The sequence below is a fragment of the Erithacus rubecula genome (assembly GCF_903797595.1).
Source record: "Erithacus rubecula genome assembly, chromosome: 3".
In the NCBI taxonomy this organism is placed as follows: Eukaryota; Metazoa; Chordata; class Aves; order Passeriformes; family Muscicapidae; genus Erithacus; species Erithacus rubecula.
Window position 1 is genome coordinate 17,670,656 of NC_136689.1, and position 22,210 is coordinate 17,692,865.

General features: G+C 36.2%; 1 protein-coding gene across 1 annotated transcript in view; it reads left to right on the plus strand.

Moving 5' to 3' along the window:
- The window catches only part of DNAJC1 (DnaJ heat shock protein family (Hsp40) member C1), a 106,296-nt gene that overhangs the window by 57,804 nt on the left and 26,282 nt on the right, over nucleotides 1-22,210 (plus strand). The window contains exon 8 of the mRNA XM_079300851.1: nucleotides 7,384-7,550. Coding sequence (XP_079156977.1) covers nucleotides 7,384-7,550 — 167 coding nt within the window. The remainder of the gene's footprint in view (nucleotides 1-7,383; nucleotides 7,551-22,210) is intronic.

A 22,210-nucleotide genomic window follows, 5' to 3' on the forward strand; every position in this document is an offset into this window, starting at 1 on the left:
TTTATTTTTCTGACACTTTTGCAGCACTTCTCAATCCATCCAGAACTATCATTGCTATATTAATAAAATATAGCAACTTTACCTTACATAAACAGAGCAACTTATAATGCAGTCTTAGGTGTCTAGGAAATATGGTTTTATAGGAATTATAGAAAGCTGTGTAGGGACAAAAGGGAAAATGGTACAAATGGTTTACACTACATTTTTTGATGCATTTTTCACATTTAAATGTAAGAATACAAAGTTTTATTTTTAAATGGAAGTGCTTTAATTAATAAATTTTCTTCCAACTTCTCCCTCTCCTGTGATGTCACATGTGTGATCCCTGCATCAGGGAATGGTTCTTTCACAATGGATAGCCCTGTTCCTCATGGTCGTGGGATATAAAGTACAATAGGTATTAGCTGCACTGAATAGGCATTATTAAACTAAGATGACATAGGCATACAATCAGGACAGATCACTCAGTTTTTAAATTTAAATAGCAAGTTTTGAGAGGTTTGAGTAGTTATCAGTAGAAATTCTAGCAGCTCTCAAGCTGTTTTTTCATGGAGTACTTCTTTCAATGATGTCCATTTTGGGGGAAACACATCTATTTTTCTTTCTTTATACTTAGCCTTGGCAGTTATCTTACTTTCCTTTCTTCTTAGTTTGTTTTCCCTGATATTCAGTATGAAAACTTAAATTTATTTTTAAAATACGCCTTTTCAAAAAAATGATGACTGCTAAGTATTGCAAGTGAACTCTTCACTGGCATCCCAGTTATGAAATATATTTTCATTGTAAATCCAGAATTCTTGCCATGATGTACAAGGCATCTGGAACAATCTATGCCAAGAAACTGTTTTGTTTCTACTTATAAACCATGTTGAATAGTATGTGGGTTTTTCTTCTTTTTCCTTACCCGCATCATTCAGGCTTCAACTGAAGTACAAAATTACAAGCCCTTTGGCTACTTGATGGGCTGCCTTTCTGTGTTGGGCTTTTATGATGTGATATTTATGTCTCTCCATAGGGTCTTACAGCACTCTTACCCGAGTGCCTGCCCCAAACATCCAGAGCTGTAGTGAAACCTTCAATACATTTGATCAGGTTTAGCTAGGCTTGGTTGGTCACCCTTCCCTGACAGTTTGGAATACAGCATGCTGCTTGAGTAGTTTGTTATATTGTTTCATGAAACCTAGGGATAGGAGACATCATTAGGTCTTTTAGCATAATGGGTTTATTTCAGACTCTTACAGGTGAAAATCAAGGAAAAACATTGATTCTCTTGACCTGTCTTGTTTGACTTGCACCAGTGGTGCTTTTCAAATTTGCACTTCCTTGTTACTCAAGGTACAACATAGATCAGTAAACCTTGAGATGCCTTCTGTTCTTTGAGGTTTGTTCAGATAATGAATTCTGCTGTTATATAGTTATATCCTAATTTCAGTATAAATTTCTCCAGGTTTAACTTTAAGTTGTTCATTATTAACATGCCTGTGCCTAAAAAAATTTATTTATCTGCAGGTTTTCTTAATATAAAGCTTTTCTTGATCCCTTAATTTCTGCGGATCTTCTGTACTTGATTTAGTCTTGCAATGTAACTAGAAGTATTGGCTCCTGGGCTTGTATATAGTGTTCTAAAGTTTGTCATCTTCTGATTATAAAATCATATTTCTTCTGTGGTTATTACAGAATCACAGATTACATTAGTTCCCATGCTCTGATAGTTCATTTCAGATTGCTTGTTCATTATTAATGCAACCCTTGATATCAAAGGCTCCTTTCCCAAAGTCCATTCTTAGTGCAGATGTGGCATAAGGCTCTTAACTGTGTAATTTTCAAAAATACTTTTGATTTGATAGTCCCCAGACTACCAGCTAGTCTGTGTTCCTACTTGTACTTTCCATTTCACTGTAAACAGTTTGATCCAAATTTATGGAATCTAGCACTATGCTGAAAGTTACTTTCCTTTTACTTCCAAATAATTGATAAATATTTCTGGTAATTGTGTTTAGTATTAATCTCTGCCAAAATGCAGTGTTGATATGGCTACTTAGTAATGATTTGCTGACAGACAGGTTCAGAGAAAATTAATTAATGCAATGCACACTTTTTTGGTTGGTATGAGTGTGAATGTTCTGCTCACTTAATTGTTACCTCTGAAGCCTAATTATGGCAAACTATGTATCATCCATTTCACTGATTGTTTTGGCAGGACTGCTGAAAGAATTTTGGACTTTCAAGCTTGTGTATTTTTCCAGTTGTTTTGACTAGGCTTGTAGGGTACCTCTCCCCACAAAACTTGCTTTAGAATTTATGGAAAATATTCCACAAAAATACAATATATGAGTCTCATTTGAGAGAGACATGCATTCTTCATTATATGTTGGAAGGCAAATTAGCACTCAAATATTGGAGCCTTAATAATAAACTTTCTAACCCTTTTGTATTTTGGGGGAATTGGAAGTTTTGGGAAGGGTAGGTCTTCAGGAGAAAAGGATGAAAGTCATCAAAAGCTGTAGCTTGAGAAGCATTTGCAGCTGAGGATACATTCATTCCTGAGCATGTCTTTAGTCAGTTTGCTCAAAAATAAACTAACTTGTACGTCCCAGTACAGAAGATAAGTATATCTGTCTCTAATTCTTCATGCATTCATATAATCCCTTTGACTTTGAGATAGAAATGTGTATTTTTTTAAGCATATGTATGTATTTGCATTGAACATAAATTGCTCCATTGTTTTTCAATAGACTGTCAAAACCTTAGTGTTTTTTTTTTTCCGGGCTTCTGGGTTCTTTGTGTTCTGTCTGACTGTGTTACTGTACATTTAAGTGAATTTTTCTCTTGTCATGTTTTCAACAAATTTTAATGCTACAGATGCTTTGGTTGTCTTTCATAGTTACATAAGTAAGAACTGTATTGAAAAAAGAGATACTGATTTGCCAGAAAGATGTTTGCTGTCTCCCTTTTTGTGTGGTCATATTTCTTGTTTACTAATGCATGAGATATCAGGCAGTTTGTCCCTTTGATTTTCAAGATATCACTGTCTTTTTGACTGTATTTTCTGTGAATTCTTGTTCATGCTTAAAGCTTGGAAGCCTTGTAGAGAGAGAGAGTTACAACTTGATGTGTCAAAATTTCTTTGCTGAAGTTCAGTGCTCAGTTTTGGTCTTATTTATTCCTCTGTGAAGCAGTTGTTTTTATATTTTGTGGAAATTCTCTGAGTTCTTTAGATCAGCTGACATGTAAAATCAATATAAATGTTTCTGAAAACTTTAAAATTCAGGACCTTTGATACTTGTTATGGAAAACACATCACTGTTTTATTACATGCCACTTGATCCATAGAGTCTAGTTGATTCCTTATCTGATTCCTGATGTATCTTAAAGCAAATAACCATTAGCTTGATACTATTAATTCTGCCAATGGTAAAATTATGTAGTAACAAGGTGGAAGAACTAATGAGGAAGATCAAAGTGTCTGATCATGTGCAAGTAATTCATCAGACTTCAAAACCCAGATCATGGCACCATAAACTAGTAAAATGTAAAGCAAGTAGAGGGAACAGTATTGGAGGTCTTTAGAAACATAAAGTGTTGTACTTTAGGAGAGTTAGCTAATTGTTATCTGTAAAGTCTGGGCATCCCAGTGATAGGTGTATTCATATGATGTTCAAACATAGGGGACATAGGCTGCACCTCTCTTTTTTAACTCTTACATTGTTAAACACACAGTAGATTTTATTCTTCTTGTAAAGAACTTGATAATTCTAAAGGTGTAAAATACTTTCAGAAATTAGTATTTTTGCCATATGAATTTGGAAAATGATAAAATTCCTCCTGCTGAAAAAGACTAGAACTTTCTAAAAGTTGTAAGTCATGTAAAATACTGATCTGTTGACATTGGGCTGGTAGATATTAAACAATTTCCATTGTGCTTACGATCTTGGATTCCATATACGCAAGAAAATTCCATTTGTTTTTTAAATTCTATTTATTAGACTAAAAAAGTTATTGCACTATAATTTGGCAATTAAAGTACATAATCTTCCCAGAAAATATTAATGAAAGTAAGCTTTTAATTTACCCTGTTGAAGTCAGGCTTTGTTTTACCAAGATTGTTTTCTCTCTCCAGTGTTTAGTTGTATGAGTGCCAGTAACTCTGGTTATAGTGAAGGTTTGCACTCTGGTCTGACTGGATCTCCAGCAGACACTGAGCTCACTGTCACAGAACTGAGAGGAACCTAGGAATTTTTTTCTGTATGTTTTTCCTGCATTTTAGGTAGATTTGGGTGTAACAATATTTGAGACTGGAGGAGGAAAACATCTTTTTAAAGCCTGTTCTGTTATAGTGCATGGCCTAAAACCAGCACCATTGGAAAACAACAGTAAAGATTAAGGGAACACTTGTGTTTCAAAATTTGGAATCACAGCTGCAGTTGTCAGCACGATCAAACACATCCTTCCTTTAGGTCATAGTGGTGGGCAGCTGCACCAACTTCCTGGCTGGCTGTCAAGCCTTAGCAGATACAGGATTCAGCTGTCTAGGCATCATCTACTATTTGGAAAACCTGATCCATATTCTCTTCAGGGCAAAGTGCCTGGTCAGGTCGGAAGTGTCTTTTAGGCTGCCAATTGAATTGCTGATAGTGAAAAGATAACAGGAAAGAGGGAAGTTTTCATCCTGAGTATCTCCTGTGCACTTCCGTTGTTTGGGTGAAATAGTTCCAGTGGTCTGTTTTGCTTTCTCCACATAAACCTGAGAGCACCAGTACTCAGCTGCCTTAAGTTGAGGCTTGATACTGCTAAATGTAAATTCTGAACTTCCTCTGTCTAAAATCCTTTATGATGTTACCATTAAACTGCTTTTTATGTGCTTTCCTATTCTGAAAAGCGGCTTTGAAAATTTTGAGGTGAAACTCTTCTTGATAAGTTATTGGGAGCCCTATGTCAAAGCTGCTGTGACTTCTATTTATTTTTTTTTTAATTCAGTATGGCAGCCATTGTGGTATCAAGAGATACAATGAACTCCTTCATCTTTTAGTGTATGCATGGGAGACAGTAGAGATAAGGTTTTTTTAATTCTGGTTGAGTGCTTGTTTGAGGTTGTACAGCCATCTTCTCTAGGTGGGATTTCTCATTCCTTTGATAGTCAGCAAACAGCAGGGTGTCTTATCTATGTTAGGTCTTCCTCTGTCACTTAACTGCCTGAAGAAAGCCTAGATACTGTCTTTGATACCTCATTTTAAAGTGGAGCACAGTGTCCTCTGGAAATAGTTACAGAAATACTTCCAAAACTACAGCAAAAGCCTAGATGACCTATTTCAGCCTATGCTCTTAATTTTTAAATGTTGGTTAGAAGCATTCAGGCTTTAACTATTTGCATATTTTGAGAGGTAAAATTAATAAGCAGTTGATAATGGGATGCAGGATACAGGAAAAGCCAACTGTCATGGGGTATCTCCACTGTTAAGTAATTCCAAGTGAACACACACAGTGTGCTTGATTATTTTGAGGGATTTAAATAAGGTGGTGAAAATTGTCATTGAATTTAATTTCCTAGAGTATTTTTGGCAGTATCAGTGTTTGCAATAAAGAGCTGGTAAAGCTATTGTTACTTTCCCATAATCTTAAGGGATTCTAGAAGCTGTTATACATGGCAGTTTTGGAGTAAAATGGGATCATATTTCATATATGTGATTTGATTATAAAATTTACCTTTTCAAATAGACAAAAAAATTGTACCCGTGTTGTCTTTACTATTATCTGCATAGTGAGGCAAATGCTGGTATTACACTTTTGGGTTTTCACTTGATTTTGAGTGTCATTTCAATATATTTTCTACACATCCCTACAGAAGGATGTTAAAAAGAAATCCGAATACATATTTTAACTTAGTATTTCATTTATTGATATTTGACAGGTAAAGTTGAAGATTCTTTACAAAAACAAGTCTCTGAACAATTTGCAGTGAGACTCTGAACAGTGAAAAGTTTAAAAACTCATTAGTCATCCTGTTAACTTTCAAGATCTGTATGACTTTTCTGTTCATTTTGGACTTGAAAAAGTTCTCTATCCCTTTATTGTTTTCTTGAATACTCAGTTCCAAGGGTTTGTCAAATCCCTAGAGTCTTTTTCAGTGTGCTGTTTCTGCACATGCACTTTTAGGAACAGAAATTCTGCTTAAGAGTCTGTAGGGAACAGTCCTCTATCCTCTTTAGGAATTTTTTAAAGAGATTTTTCTCCTCTGAAGTATTAAGGTGTGGTTGCAAAGGCAGATAAACTGATCAGACAAGTGTGGTTCTTCTTTTCCTTCCCCACCAACTTTAAATGACTTGGATTTTCTTCTATTTGTTTGAGTATTAAGAGTAGTTTTCTACTTGCTTAGTAAATTGAAGTAGTTTGCTGAGTGATTGGATGATTGTAGAAACACAGTAGAAGAGAGAGGAGCATAAAGACATGCAGTGGAGAGTGAAAAGGTGGAGTGGAGTGTAGAAATTCCCTCGATTGCAGTGGAGTATTAGATCAGTTGTTTTGGTTTAGGAGCATTTAGTTGTTGTCAATATGGCATATTTTGAACACAAGAGGGAAAAACAGAAGAGTCCCACTGGACACACCTGAGGCTTCTGGATGCTTTCTGTATGTTCAAGCTTCTTTCTGCTACTCATCTTCTTGTCTTTCCTAAAGTTCTGTCAATTGTCCCATTTTAAATCTTACTTTTGAAATCATCTTATATAATGGATGCATTTTTATGTGCTGGGGTTCAGGTTATTGTGGTCCTTCCTTCCTTCCTTTCCTGTGAGTTTGCTGCTCCCATTTAGTACCATTTGAAGGGAGGAGAGCAGAAAACAGTAATCAGTGTTAAGAAATGAGGCCCAAGGCCCAAAATTTAAATCTTCCTAGATGTGTAAGTGCTAGAACAGAGCTATTTGTGGTTGGAGAAATTTGAGAATAGAGAAGCCATCTGTTAACTCACAAGCTCCTACTTAGCATAGCTGACCATAAAGTAATACAGAATTTTCTAAAATTCACTTTGCCAAGTTCTCTGAAGCTAGCTGGACTTGAGAACCTTTTAACAGCTCCTATGCTTTTGTCTGTACTAATCTTCTTTGCCAAGTGGTGTAGCAGTAACAAGAGCTAACTCACCTGGCCCTTTCAGGCATAGTTCAGATGGAAGAGGGGCTAAGTGGGTTCATTGCTATTTACTTCTAATAAAAATAAAATTCTTATGCAAAACTCTGATTCGCTTTTTAACAAAGAAATTGAAGCCACTTCCTCAATGGAAGTTTTAAGATAGAATTAAGAGTTGAAGAGCTAAACCTGCTTCTGAAGTATTACCTGCAGTAATGCCTGCAGTACTAGTAGCATTATTTTTTCTTCTTTTTTGCTTTTGTATAGAAGAGAAGAAGCCTAAAGTCAAGAAACCAAAATTGGAATTCCCTGTATACACAGCTCTGGAATCAAGTGCATATATACCATCTTATGATCATGGTGCTTCAATTGAAGAGATTGAGGAACAGATGGATGATTGGTTGGGAGGCAGGAACAGAACCCAGAAAAAGAAGGTAAGTTCAAAATCTTCCATGTCGTTATATATTTTAAATGTTGATTCATTTGCTTGCCTCTCAGGAAAACAGAATATTGTGTATATACCACCACAGTATTCATATACCATTAAAATGTAGAGAAGTATTAATTGTCTGGCAGAGATATAACAGAAAAAATTATATTAATGTTCAGTGTAATTTGTGTAATGATACTGGAAATGTTGTTATAATAGGATGTCGTTGATTAAGCCTTTCTAATATAAATACTATTCTTGGTCACTAGAAATTAGTAGAACGTAATGCTGTCAAGTTGTATGAGGCTTGGTTCTTTCTCTTAATTGCAGTTAATAACATTTTGCTTGCAAGAATAGATTCTTCTCTATTAAAAGAAAAGCAAAGGAAAAAGAAGAAACCTTCTCTTTGTAATATGCAGATGTATAATCTTTTGATGATAGAACTGATTAGGTACTTTGTGCATTTTATCTGATGCATGGAACAGTTCTAACAATTCAATTTAGGCCTATTGTTAAGGTTCTTTCTACTCAGAGATAAGGGTTCTTAGTGGCAGTTAGTATAATTGTGTTCTGGTAAATTTTATTGAATCATACTAGCTTGAAAATGTATAATTTTCATGTTGGAACTGAGAATAAACATTGTGAATTAGTCTGCTGTCTTGAAAATCTACCTCCCTTGGAAGACAGGTGAAAAGGGTATGTTTGAAGTAAAGTTGGGTTGGTTGTGTGCTTGATCATCTGGATCCCCAAACTGATTTTCCCCTCCCCAAAGACAGAAATTGAGTCTGTCTTTAAATTTCCATGAAAATGGAGAAATTTAATAAGACTGGGCCTATTCCATATATAAATTTACATCTTACAAAAAATATAGAAGTTGTGTCTTCAGAGACACAGCTAGGAGAACTAGTTGTAGGTCCATCCTTCCAGGTGTCCTCAACAAAACTAACTTGATTTTCTGCACTTCATCTGGATATTCCAGTATTGTGTCTCATTACTTTGATAGTTTAGTGTATTTTAAAAATAACATTCTGTTACAAAAGGGATTTACCTTTTAGGGACAGCCAGGCAGTTTGTAGGTATGCTGTCTGGGTAAAGTGTTTGACCTGAACAAACTGATGAGTTGTGCTCCCTTTGCTTGACAGCTAATATGTTCATAGGGTGCAACATCAACAGTTAATACAGTTGTGAAGGGAAATAGATTCATAAACTGCACAAAGAAATGGAGAATATATGTCATGGGCTCTAGCAGCATGTAGGAGTCATTTGCATCTGATAGGAAAAGGGCTGTGTCACATGATTTGTAATAAGCTCACTGAGAAAATGGTTGTACCACAAGTGAATTGTTCCTAACTGTCATTTGACACATTTTCCATTTTAGAAATACATATTTTTCATCACATCATGGATGTGAACTGAATCAACATCCCTCTTCTGCCTCTTGCATGGACATGAAAGCAAGTGGTGTGTAATGTCCAGCTCTTAGTTCTGCTTGTTTTAGCAAAATGTTACTCTGTTGTAAATCATTTTGTCATCAGACCTTTTCTTGGGGTTGTCATTCTTCACTCATAAGGAAGCCTGTTAGCTTCTTTTTTCCCTTGTCTTCTGTGGTGGCTCAGGGATGTGGACTGTGTACCAGTCAACATCCAAGTAGTTTGCTAAAGTAGTATATTTGTCATCCTTCTAGGAGTAACAAGTGGAGTTGCTTTCCCTGCTATTGGCATCCCAAATGTAGATGATTACAGTAATTTAATATTGTTCAACAACTGCACTGCACTGTTGATATTTGTACTTTAGAGGTGCCTATTAATGAACTAGTGGAAGCGCTGTACTGTGCAAAGTGCCTGATTTGATAGAAAGATTAGATTATGTTCAGATCTTAGGTTGATTTATTATTTTTGAATACTTTGAGTTCTTTTTTTCTTGTGATTTATTCTTTTTGATTACTGCTTTTGTAGGATTTAGGTATCAAAGTAGAAAAAGAACAGGTTGTAGAGAAGAAAACAGCTTCCTTCTTAAGCATTGTAAAATGATCTACCAAGGAAAGGAGAAAGAGGAATGTTTTTCCTTTTCTTTCCATGAGATTATGTAGCTGGATGGAAACATGCTTACAGCATTATATAGGTATTTCTCTGCCCAAGTTTGAGAACTCACTGAGCTTATGTTCATAAGGAACTAGTTTTGCCATGTTGTTACTCTTTAGTTAGGACTGAAAATTAAATGAAATAATAAAAGAAAGCAAGTTGTTGGGAGATAGATAATATCAGTATTGCAAAACGAAGAGATAAATTTTCTGTATTTCTTCATAGCAGTGATGCATCTGCCTTTAGTACTTTTTTAGTATAGTTTTAACTGTGGTACTTGAGAAAAAAAAAAAAAGAATACTTTACAGAAAGACTAGGTCAATAATAGTAAATTTAGAAAATCGTATTTATGAAGGAAGGTTAAATAGTTGGAATTTTAGACCACAAAAAATGGAGAGGCTGTGTGGGAATAACAGGATACAATGCTTTTCTGGTCCGTTCCAGTTTTGTTTTAGGTAAAATTACTATAATTTATTATTATTTATTACTACCTTTCATAAATTCTGAGAGAAAGAAATACTCAATTTGCTTTGCAGTCAGGAGGCTTAAATTCAGATTTGGGAACACATGTAGGTGGAGGCACATACCAAGAGCATGTTACCTGTATATTTTATGAAACCTTTCCAACTGTCCTGTTCTTGAACTCGATCTGTTGGAAATCGTGTGAGCTGACTCAGTTGTATTTGATAGCATGTAAATGAAGTAATGGGACTCTAGAGAGGGTTTTGTGGGGTGTTTTTTTTTGCTATGCAGGAACTCATATACTTACCTAGGACTAAATTGCCTATTCGTATAGTGCTGGCTGTACTATTCATGCAAACTGCATGCAAACAACCTGGGAGGAATTGCTAAAAGCTTCTTCTCATGCTGATCAACAAAACTCTTCAAAGAAAAGCAAGCACAGAAAAAGTTTATTTCAAAGTTTATTTTTGTTTTATCGCTGAATGTTTGTGCTCTGTTTCTGAAAAGAAGATGTGTAAGATCTTACAGGTTGTTGAGATCTTAATTTACTTAGTTCGAGTTTTTTTCCCTGTATCTCACTAAAAGGTGACTGGAAAACTTGTTGTATGTATGCTTATTAGTGATTAAGGGAAATTTAGAGAGAATGGACTTCCTTTGAGATGTAATATTTTGTAGCCTGAATATGTTGTTAAGCCACTACTCATTAATTAGTAGTGATTTAACCCTTTGCTTCCCTATTGCACAACCTATTATGTGGACCTGGAAGAAAGAAAAGGAACTTATTAGAGGACATATTTTGTTACAATAATTTTGTTCAATCATTTCTGCAAATATTCATGCGAAAATATGTGTATTCACTGTTTTTTGGAATCATGCTATTGATGAATCATTTCTCTCAGTGGGATTTCCCTCATACTCTTTGTTCTGATTTGATTTTATGTGATTTGTAACACATGTTGTTTTCATGAGAGTTCATTGTGTATGTGAAGAATATTGTTGTTGCATGAAAATCTTGGCCCTTAAGAAATCATTGGGAGATTTATCATTGTCTTCAGTGGGACCAGGATTATAATTCCTTTTGGTTTACAGATTCCCCATCATCTCTGCTGGAATCTCCATTTCGTATCATTATTTCACTCATTCATCTATGAAGATACAGTTCCAAGTTCTGTCTCAATGAATGGTGAATACTTTTGACCTTTTGATATTTGCTTGCTCTGTAAAGAGGAGATAAAGGTGGAGAAAGACAGTGCCTGATCCCTTCCAGCTGGACCAGATGTATGGATAGAAAATGATGTTTCTCATTATTTTTGTTTTTCATGTTATCCTGCAGCATTTCTTGGCATTTTGGTATTTTTGATATTGCAGGAGCACCTGGCTTGATTTTACAAAAGCAGGAGCAGTAAAAACTTTTTGTGCATAGAGCATGGGAAACTTAGTATACATCATTTGCATTTGATATACTGTTAACCTTTAAATTAGGATTATTAAAAATACTGTGAAATAAAAGCATACATAAGCGTTGTTTTTATGCAGTTTATTAAGATGCTGGAAATGAAGTAATTACCACTTTTTCTTAATTATTGAACTGTAGACTCTGATCATTCTGCTGCTGAATTTCTTTCTGGTTAAAATGCATTTTGTGCTTTTGTTTTTCTCAGCCTGGGCCATCAAAGGACTGTGTTTCAGATATAAGATATTGATAACTGAGTGAGCTTTTTAATCATGTAGGTTTTATTTGAAAGCTGGCTGTGGAACAGCAATATAACTTTAAGTGTACAGAGGAGATCTCTCTGCTTTTTAATATTGAAAGGCAAAATGCTATACAAATGCTAAATTACTATTTTGTTAGCTTAAAATGTATAGCTTTGACAATTTAGTCATTTTATAACCTTGTACATTTTATAATTGCCAGCTAGCCTGCCACCTGCTCTCTTCTGCCTTGGATCTTCCCACATCTGTGTTGCTTTGAAATTTGAGTATGCTTTTTCTTTAGTAGCAAATAATGTGGTGCTTGTTCTAATCAGATGTCACGTGACAGATTACCTGAATACAGTTTCCAAGCTTTTAAAAAATTTTAATTTCTTAAACAAGCAGTTTGTATCTTAGCAGGATTAAGGTGCTGTGTAAACCAGATGTTATAATAAATTGGTCTTTGAGGGGAAGGGTTATTCTGTTCTGGTGTGCAGCCTGAGGTCATCTAGCTTTGAAATAATTTATTTTCACTTTCTAAGCAATGCAGCAAATATGCTATTTGTAAAGTGGGTGTGGATTCTAAGGCCCTTTTATTCTTGGGACAGGTACGAATAAGTAGCTAGCAGTCTGAGATTCCTCATAGTGTGAGCTACTGGGCCTTAACCCTGACTCAGAAGGATTGCTGTAGGTCCAGAAAGTAAATCTGTGTTCCCAGTGAATATAAGGTTCTGTATTGACACTGCCAGCAACCATGTTAGTGTCAGTTATGAAGCTATTCATTGGAGCTAGTCTAAGTTCATAACACATTTTAACCTGAGCTCCAAATTCTCATCAAATGTTGATGACTTTGAGTCATTATTGATCTGGGCCATATTGAATTTAGTAACCCTGAGGTGAAAATCTCAGTATTCTATTACTAAACTCTTAAAAATGTAATGTTACTGAAAAGGTGCTTAATTAAAATAAAAAAAAAATAAAATCTGCATTGTGTTACTGAAAGCGTTAAGAGTTCAGACTTTGCTGTGGTTTTTTATGCTTAATGTTGCTGCAAATATTGCAGACTCAGCCTGAGCAGAATACTGGGGTTTGCATGTTTAAAAAATGGTACAATTTATGTTGCATAAGCTACTCCTGCCGTTGGCATATTTACATTTGAGTTATTACTATTAATGAAAAATTATACACATTCTTTTTAAAAGAATTGTTTAAATCTACCTGTTTTCTTTGGCTCCTGTCTGAGGTTGGTGGACAGGTATGGAACAATGTATATATTTTTCTTCTGTGCAACAGAATTCTAGTGATGAAGTATTGATAAGTTAGAATGATAAAAGCATTTAGGTTTGAAAAGACCTCTCAACATCATCTAGTCCAACTCAGCACCACCATGTTCACCACTAAGCTACATGTAAGTGCCACATCTGTCAGTCTCTTGAAAACTTCCAAGGACAGTGATTCCACTGCTTCCCTGGGTAGCCTGTTCCAATACTTGACCAGTCTTTAAGTGAAGAAATTTTTTCTACTATCCAATCTAAAACTCCTCTGGTGCAATTTGAGGCCATTTTCTCATTACCTGATTTATCCTGAGCCTCCTTTTCTCCAGGTTAAACATCTCCAGCTCCCTCAGCTGCTCCTCATCAGGCTTGTGCTCCAGACTCTTCCTCAGCTCCATTGCCCTTCCCTGGTCTCTCTGCTGCACTTCAGTGTCCTTTTGGAATTGAGGGGCCCAGAACTGAGCACAGGATTCAGGGTGTGGCCTCCCCAGTGCTGAATACAGGGGGATGGTCCCTGCCCTGGTCCTGCTGGCCACACTGTTGCTGCTCCAGGCCAGGATGCCATTGGCCTCCTTGGCCCCCTGGGCACTCACTGGCTCATGTTCAGCTGCTGTTGACCAGCACCCCCAAATCCTTTTCCAGCCTGCATCTTTGCAGGCACTCTGCCCCAGCCTGTAGCCCTGCAGGGGCTGTTGTGACCCAAGGGCAGGAGCAGGCACAAGCACTTGGCCTTGTTGAGCCTCAGAGCTGTGGCCTCTGCCCATCAATGCAGCCTGGCCAGATCCCCCTGCAGAGCCTTCCTGCCCTCCAGCAGATCAACACTCCCAGCCAGCTCAGTGTGGCTGCAAACTCACTGAGGGTGTCCTGGATCCCCTCAGTGGGTCATTGATAAAGATATTCACCAGAACTGGTCCCAGCACTGAGCCCTGGGGATCAGCACTGGATGTGATTCCATTCACCAACAGCCTCTGGGCCCAGCCATCCCAACAGTTCTGTGTGCATCCAACAGAGCAGCTGGCCAAGCCATGAGCAGCCAGCTTCTGCAGGAGATGCTGTGGGAAAGGGTGTCCAAGGCTTTCCTGAAGTCCAGGTGGGCACATCCAGAGCCTTTCACTGATCCACTAAGTGTGTCATCTTATGATAGAAAAGGAGATGAGGTCAGTGAAGCAGAACTTGCCTTTCAGAAACCTGTGCTGGCTGAGCCTGAAACCCTGCTTGTTCTGCACGTCATGACTCTCAAGAGGTTCTGCTCCATGACCTTCCCTGGTACCCAGGGAGAGTGTGCAGAAGGCATCCTTTTGTTTCATGTTATGTTGGTGATGAAGAGAACAGGATATACCAATATAGTAGTTTTACAGCTTGGTTATTCTAAAATGTTTATTTAATTACATATTGATGGTTCTATTCCACTTTCTTTTCCTCTTTGCTAGCCACCAACTCAGTCAGCCTAAGGAGCACAAGAAAACCAGAAAGCTTTTTTTCAATTTTTCAAGCTTCTTAACTGACAGCTAAGTTTTTGTTGGTTTTCTGGCTAATCTGATTTTCTTTATGTGACTGTTGAACCAGAGCAGTCTGTTTCTAGGAAATTAGTGTATTTAGCATATTTCTATCCTGTCCATCTTGTTTAGAAACAATAAATTTATTTACTTTTACATCCTCTTTGAGTCATCTTTCCTTAAATGCAGACAGTAACCTTCTTTTCAGGCTTCTATCTTGAGTATTTAGGCTTCTAAGTACTTTACTTTGGACTTGAATAGCTTTAAGGAGAGAATAAATGTGATTCTAAAAAAGTATTATTTTTAATTATTAAGTTTTCCTTGGAGAGGATGACCCACATATTTAAATCTAGAGTAAGGCTTGTCTGCTTTTGAGCTGTGAATATCAAATCATTTGGGTCAGGAATCTAATTTAATCTGCAGTATTAAACATGCAAAGCTTTTCAGTCCTTGGGTTTTCTTAAAGAAGAATAAAATGATGGGATGATGATGTATTCTTTTACTAGCATCTCGAGTTGGTGATTTCAATGTTATGGCAAATATATTTCAAAGAACAAATTGTATTTGTAAACACATAATGAAGTAATTAATTTCTCCTATTCTTGGATTCAGAGAAAATAGTTATGACTGAGACAAATGCCACAAATAGTAAGCATGAAAGCAAGAGTTAGGGAGTTTTGTCTGAAATAGGTCATGACCATGTAAAGACTGTGAATAAACACAAACTGAATAACTGCTATGTAAGTATGTGTAATTTATGTGGGGTTTTTTTCTGTCTTTGACCTTTAGTTAGGTTAGGTTAGGTTAACAAAGCATAGGAAACATTATTTCTTTATTTATTCTTGTATTTTTTAAAAAAGTAATGGTGTGTTTTCAGAATATAGATCATTCAGTAATATCCTGCTTGCAAATATACCGTACTCAGGCCAGCTAGAACTGCAAGCAAGAAAGTCATGCTATGAACTTGTAAAGATAATATTAAAATTTATCTAAATGATATAGAGAAATTATTTGATATGACAACCAGAAAAAGAAGGGGGTTTGGAAAAGGTATGTTTTACAGCAGATCCAAAATTCAGTCTAAATTGCAAAGGAAACAAAGAGCCAAAATATATATTTCCCTAAGGACATTTCCTAAAGATAGTAACAATATGTTATATAAACACTTGTGCACTAGTTAAAAACATAAATCAGCCATGCATATGTGTTGAATTAAGGCAATACAGTTGACATTTGCCTGATATTTCCTGATTTTGATTGAGTTTTTAAACTTTCCTTCTAATTATTATAGTGGCATGGGTTCTTGTCTTGTACAGACCAGAGTAATACACTGATTTCAACACCATGCTATAGATGTTGTGGTGTCAAATTTTAGCTTTCAATAGTTTTCCAACTGAATCTGTGTTCCAGAAGAAGGGATTGATGTGACTTGCTGTCATAATTCAATCTGACTAGTTTCACACATGTACTTTCAGTATGTAGTCCTCAGTTTTTTGAGTCTCTCAGCTGAAAACTACCAGAGCGCTCTAGTTAATTGTGCTAAGTACTAACCTGTGGGGACACTAATGCAGTGTTTTTTAAATGCAGCTTTGTTTCTGCACTAGGCAGTACTATAATCTCAATTCAGGCACCTGCCTGGGTCCAGGTTAGGGCTGTGTAGCTTTTTACATTAACTTTCATAGTTCTGGTTAGACTTGTTAATCTACCTCAGATCCCGAGTCCTGTTGCATTTCTGAGATTGACATGGTAGTTGTGTATCACAGAAAAACATGGTAGTTGACAGAATAGAAACCTCATTCCTGTGAGGAGAAACTGGACATTGAGCCTTCCCAGTCAATCCTTGAAGATCTGACTTTTGTCATTGTCCGTGTCTCTTCTGTCCTGAAGGGCGTATCCATTTTGCATAAATTTGCAAGAAATTGTGCAGTGCTTTTGTAATTGATAGTTTTTGTTGCACCAGTTTTGTTTTCCTCTCAGCCTGGGAAGATGTGGAAAAACATCTGATGGGACTGCTCTGATTTAGCCCAGTTGGAGTCAAAGGCTGATGGAAATCCTAGTTTTCCTAGGTAGAGTTCCCTCACTCACTTCCCAAAACAAAGTCACTCCTATCTCAACTACGAAAGGAAGAGTAAAGAAGCAGAGGGAGTAGTTGCACATATCAGGGAGCTGGAAGAAGATATGAAAGCTGGTTAATCACTGTGACCTTGCCCCACTTGCCTGACCATCCAAGAGAAGAGAGAGAGCAATTCAACAATCCCTGTATCCTCACAATTTTGGCAACAAATGAGAAGCAAGGATGTTAAGTATCCCTGAAATGGGATTTTCACAGGATCCACAACTTAGGGATCAGAAAGAATTTGTAGTTTATAGCACTGACTTCTGTAGTTCAATTCACTGCTGCTCTTTTTGGCTTTTTAACATGAATTTGAAAAGTGCAAACTCTTGCAAAATAGTTACTTATTTTTCTTCATATGATTTTAGCTATCTTTAAGGTGGAGAAGGAAGTTAGCTTCAAATAAATCCAGTTTTAATTTATAAGTGTAAATCCATAGTGATGTTTCTATATCATATTTTCCAGACAAACCAATTAAAATTTGGTTAGATTCAGCATCTTTCTTTCACAGTGCATAGTGCTGTTACTTTCCTCTCCTTTTCTTCCTAAGACTATGAATATAGTGAGATTTGGTCAAATTTATTTATAGAAATTACCCAGAAATTGTAATTTGTGGTAGACTTCAATTATTAAAAATAAACTGAACAGTGTGAGAGATATTTGGTTTTTGTTGTTGTAGTAAAGATAAATATATAATCCTGCCTTGCAAAGGAACAATTTAATGTGTCTGACATAAGCATTTTGTCACTTCAGAATTTTCAGAGAATCTCAACCAGTTAATTAATGATTTTCTGTATAGGTTTTGTCAGGCAGGATGCAGTCTTGAAAAGATCACTTTTAGTCTTCAAACTCTCAGTTTGTACTTGAGCATGCAATTGTATTCCATTTAAAGGAATAGGAGTTGTGTCCATAACCATTCCTATAAAATGTTACTGTGTAATATATTACTCATCCAAACCTGCAAAAGAGGAGAGCACTCTTAAAGTTGGCACAGTATGAGAAATGGTACATTGTAGTAAGGTGAGTTTGTCATCGTGATGGCTCTTCCTATAATTTCCAAAATGCAGAATTTTTTAAATACCGTGACTTGAGATGCAAATTGTGAAGGAGTAGATGTTCTTGCATTATTTGCAATTGAGTATTATGGAAAGCTTGTGGTCTTTTACAGCCCCCAGACTTTCACAAAGTAAGCATGCATTTACAGTGTGCATTCCCCTTTTATGTTGTTTAGCATCAGATTTTTTTTACACAGACCTCTTAGGGAGCATCAGCATTCTGACCATCCACCCCCTGTGGTGTTCTTTTTATAATCATAAAGTAAACTGTGTGGCTGGGTGTGTTTGTTTTTTGGTTTGTTTTTTTTAAAGAAACATACAAACGTGAACATGGAAATCATAATACTTCAATTTTTGCTATTCACTTGGTGATATTTGTAATTCACATTGGAAATCTGGATTGAGATAGGTCTAGAAAGAAAATGTATCAATTGAGAATCTAGGTTTGTAGCTTCTAGTGTATGAGTGTATTTTGTCTTTTTTTAATGATGCTGGTCTCAATGACTGGTTATATACCAGCAACTGCAGTATATCACTGCCTTGAGCAATTTTTTTTATTGTCCTTGGTCAGAAAACTTGCCTGGTAATGAGAAAGTGAGCACAGGAAGAGTGAGGCTGACGTTAGTGGGACATTTTCAAATGGCCACAAATTATGGGAAAGAAAATCTGTGCATGTGAATAAAAGGCTACCTTTGATTTTTTAATTAGCCCAAACTTTATGGTTATATTTGGGAATTTGACAGGCATGTTCACTGTTTATATGTTTTAACTAGTTTTACTAGTGTTTCCCTTCTTTTCAATTACATGTATATTATTTCATCACAATTAACAATTTTGAATTTTGGGAGGTTTTTGGCAGTGCTCTGCTTGAGGTTGTCATCACAGATTTGTGTTTTATGAATATGTGAAAACTTCTCAGATTCCCCCACCCCCCCAACCCCCTTCATTATTACTTGACAGCTTAAGACTGTTGGAAAACAGAACAGAAGTCGAGTTTAGTACAGGCCATGTTCGTGATATTTTCCAGGTAGTCCATTTAGGATCCTAAATGCATATAATGTTTCTGATTCTTTCTGACTTATTCTGCTGGGACAGTCGATTTTTTCTTTTTCCTTTCTGTTTCTTTTTCTGTCTTACTTCATAGCCAAGATTCTCACTTGCCTTGAGCCATGTCAGAATATCTGTTAGGTTGTCAGTGAGATACCATTCTCTTTGTTTTTCTCTACAAAAGTGAATTTATATGTTGAAAGCAAGTGTCTAGTTTTGGTATTCTTTGTAGCAGAATGTTATCATCTTTGGTCATCTTGTCCCTTTGTAGAAGGGTGCTGAATTTTTCCTTTGGGTTTTAACATACTGGTAGACCTGAGTCATACTTATATACTAGTGGATTCCACTATGTCTACACACTTTGGGGATGCAAAGTATCTCCTGCATTTGAGTTAAACATTAAGAGATCAGAATATTCAGGCTGGTTTAGGGCATTAGAGCAAGATTGCACTGCTAGTAAAAGAAATTAGTTGCATTTGATGTGAAAAGAAAAACATTATTTAGACATTATCTGTGGTGGTGAAATACTTCAGAGGGAGACAGTTACAACTATATTTGAAGGAAGTCAAGGGACGCAAAAGCCCCTTGATTTTGGACAAGCTATTTAACATGAATGAAGGTAGGAGAAATATGTTGCCAGTACAGACAAATGTTAAAAAAAACCCCACAAAACAAAAAAAAAATCAAATGTTATTGGGGTAAGATCTTGAGCTTATGATAAATTGTGCCAGGAAGCCTGACAGAGAAGCTGGATAAAGGATAGAAAAAGGAGAAGAGGACAGCACTGCAGAGCAGTCAGCAGGATTAGCTATGTAATAGTATCTTGTTCATTATGACACCATCACAGGTTGGTTTACTGTATTGAATGTATTTAAATACCATATGTTAATGTTTTCAGAATACCCATAATATGCCATGTTGTACTGAAGTTGGTAAAAGAAGAGTATACAGGCTGATGCTGTAAAATATTTGACACTTTCATGAGTAAAATAATAACCTTGCAAGAAAAAACACTCCTTATTAGTAAGGACTAATCATATGCTTTAATGTATCTGCATGCCCTTGGGCTTGTCTTCTCCAGTGAATTTAGCATGGCTGAAGATTTTTAATGTGTCAAGTAATTATGAAATAAGCTGCCACGTGCAATCTGTTGAGACTTACTACCCTATGTACTTATTAAAGTTTATGACTTTTACAAAATTCTCCTGAAGAATTCATTGATCTATGTACTACAGAAGATTTTCAATTTCATGTTTTCTATCCAATGGAAATACTTTTCAAACCACATTTAAGAATCCTAATAGAGTGGTGTTTGAGGGAGAATGGAATGAAATGAAAAACATTCATTCCCTTTCTTTCAGAATTTGTCTCCACATTAATGTATCACAGGCCAAACCTAATTACATATTCAACCTATATTTTATTTGATCTACATGCCTGAGTGTCCTACAATCAAATTTACTGAAGAGGTTCTCACTTTTTTCTGCATTAAAACAATTGCCTTGAAGCAGCTAACAATTAAAAAATAAATGAGTTAACACTTTCTGCTAAGTGCTACCATTTAAGTTGTAATATGCAATTAAAAACTACATTTTAATTTCTGTTCAATTACATTGACTTAAATAGTAATTTTAGTGTTATACTTATGAACCATTTAATTGTGACATTTTTCCTCTGGCATGCATGATGCAAAAGTAGATTTGATTTTGAGAATGTGGCAACCTTTTCCCCCTCATGGTTTGCTGTAATGACAAAAAGAAAAGGAATTACCTGGGCATTGTGTAAATATGAAGGAACAATTTAATTTCAAAAGCCATAAAAATATGTTGGGATTCAAATAATTTTTCATGTTTTTAAAAACTATTTCAGAGGATGAATAGTCAGATTGCTTTATGGTAACATAGATGGATATTTGAAACATCCGTGCACGTGTTTGGTCACGTTAACAGCTATAGGTTATGGAAGGCTTTGTGTTAAGTCTAAACCCAAAACCTGGTAGAACCTGAAGTGTGAAAAATTACATTGTAGAGCAGTGGCCTTTTTCAGGTGTATATTACTGGAGACAGATGCTTTACTACTTTGACTTTAGCTCCTTATTTTAAAAAGAAAATGGTTTATGAGTTGATGCATTGCGAACAGCTAGTTAACACATTTTTATGTTAATGCTAGAGAAAACTTGCTATATAACAAGGTTCTTATCAGAATAGATTAAGGTTTTATTTTCCCCTCTGAACCCTCCAGGTCCTTTTAGCATGCTGAAAATCACATTGAAGCGTTTTCTAATGTCCAGAATAAACTTTTGGTAAATAACAATAAGCCAAGTCTGTGATATGTTATTCTGTTCTGTTCAGATTACTGGCTGTAGGGGTGTAAATATAATCAGAGAACTGTGATTAAGCAAAACAAAACCTGGCTTAAAGTGAGGTTGTGTCTCTGGGAGAATCTTGTTTCATCCATTTGGTAGTATCTTTTGTTGTTTTGATCTCTGAATAACAGAGGTGGTTTATAGTGACCCTTTGCCAGTAAACCTGGCTCTATATCACTTGCAATTGATGAGTTTCCAGCTTATGTATAAATTGAAAGTATCATGCACTTTATTCAATGCCATCCCAATTATATTACCAGACTCATAAAGTTCTTAAGATGTGCTGATCTTTGCAAAGAACCAGAATTTTAGAGTATTTTTTCTGGTATTCAATCCTGCATCATGAAAAATTGTATCTTAGGGATGATATGAACCTTAAGAATGAGCCTCTAGTTGTATTTCTTTCTATTACATAAGTTCAGGTATTGCCATGAACTGTGCCTCAGATGCTGTGGTGAGGACACAGCAGCTTCACTACCAAGAAGGGCTCTCAAAGAGATTGTTGCTGGAGAGGACATCACAGAACAGTGCTGTGGGTTTGGAATATTATTTCCCAATTTAGGATTATCAGTTATACACTCCAAACCATGTTCTCCTGATTGATCACTCCCCCCCTCTCCCTGTGATAGGCTGCAGAGGAGACTTGGAGGTACAAAAGATAAAGATCATGGGTTGAGATAGGAATAATTTACTGGAAACAGCAATGAGATAAAAAGGTGAACAGCAACAATAGTAATGACAGAGTTTACAGGAAAAGGTGAACGATTGACATGTGATTGCTCAACTTCCACAGAAACCCCCTGACAATACCTGACCTCAGCCCTTGCCACCTGTAAGGGAGCCCTTCCCCAGTTCCCAGATGACATGAGCTGGTATAGAATAATCTCCAAGTCCTAATGATGCTTCCTTCTGGCTGCTACAAAAATTAACTCTGTTCTGACCAGGACCAAAACAGTTTTTCAGTTCCAGTCCCAACCTCCTAACTTAGTGTCTTCAAACAGCAGTGTCAGCATGACTGGTGGACCTGCGTAGGAAGGGAGAAAGAGTACAATGTAAGAAAACTGTGTAGAATTTTAAGA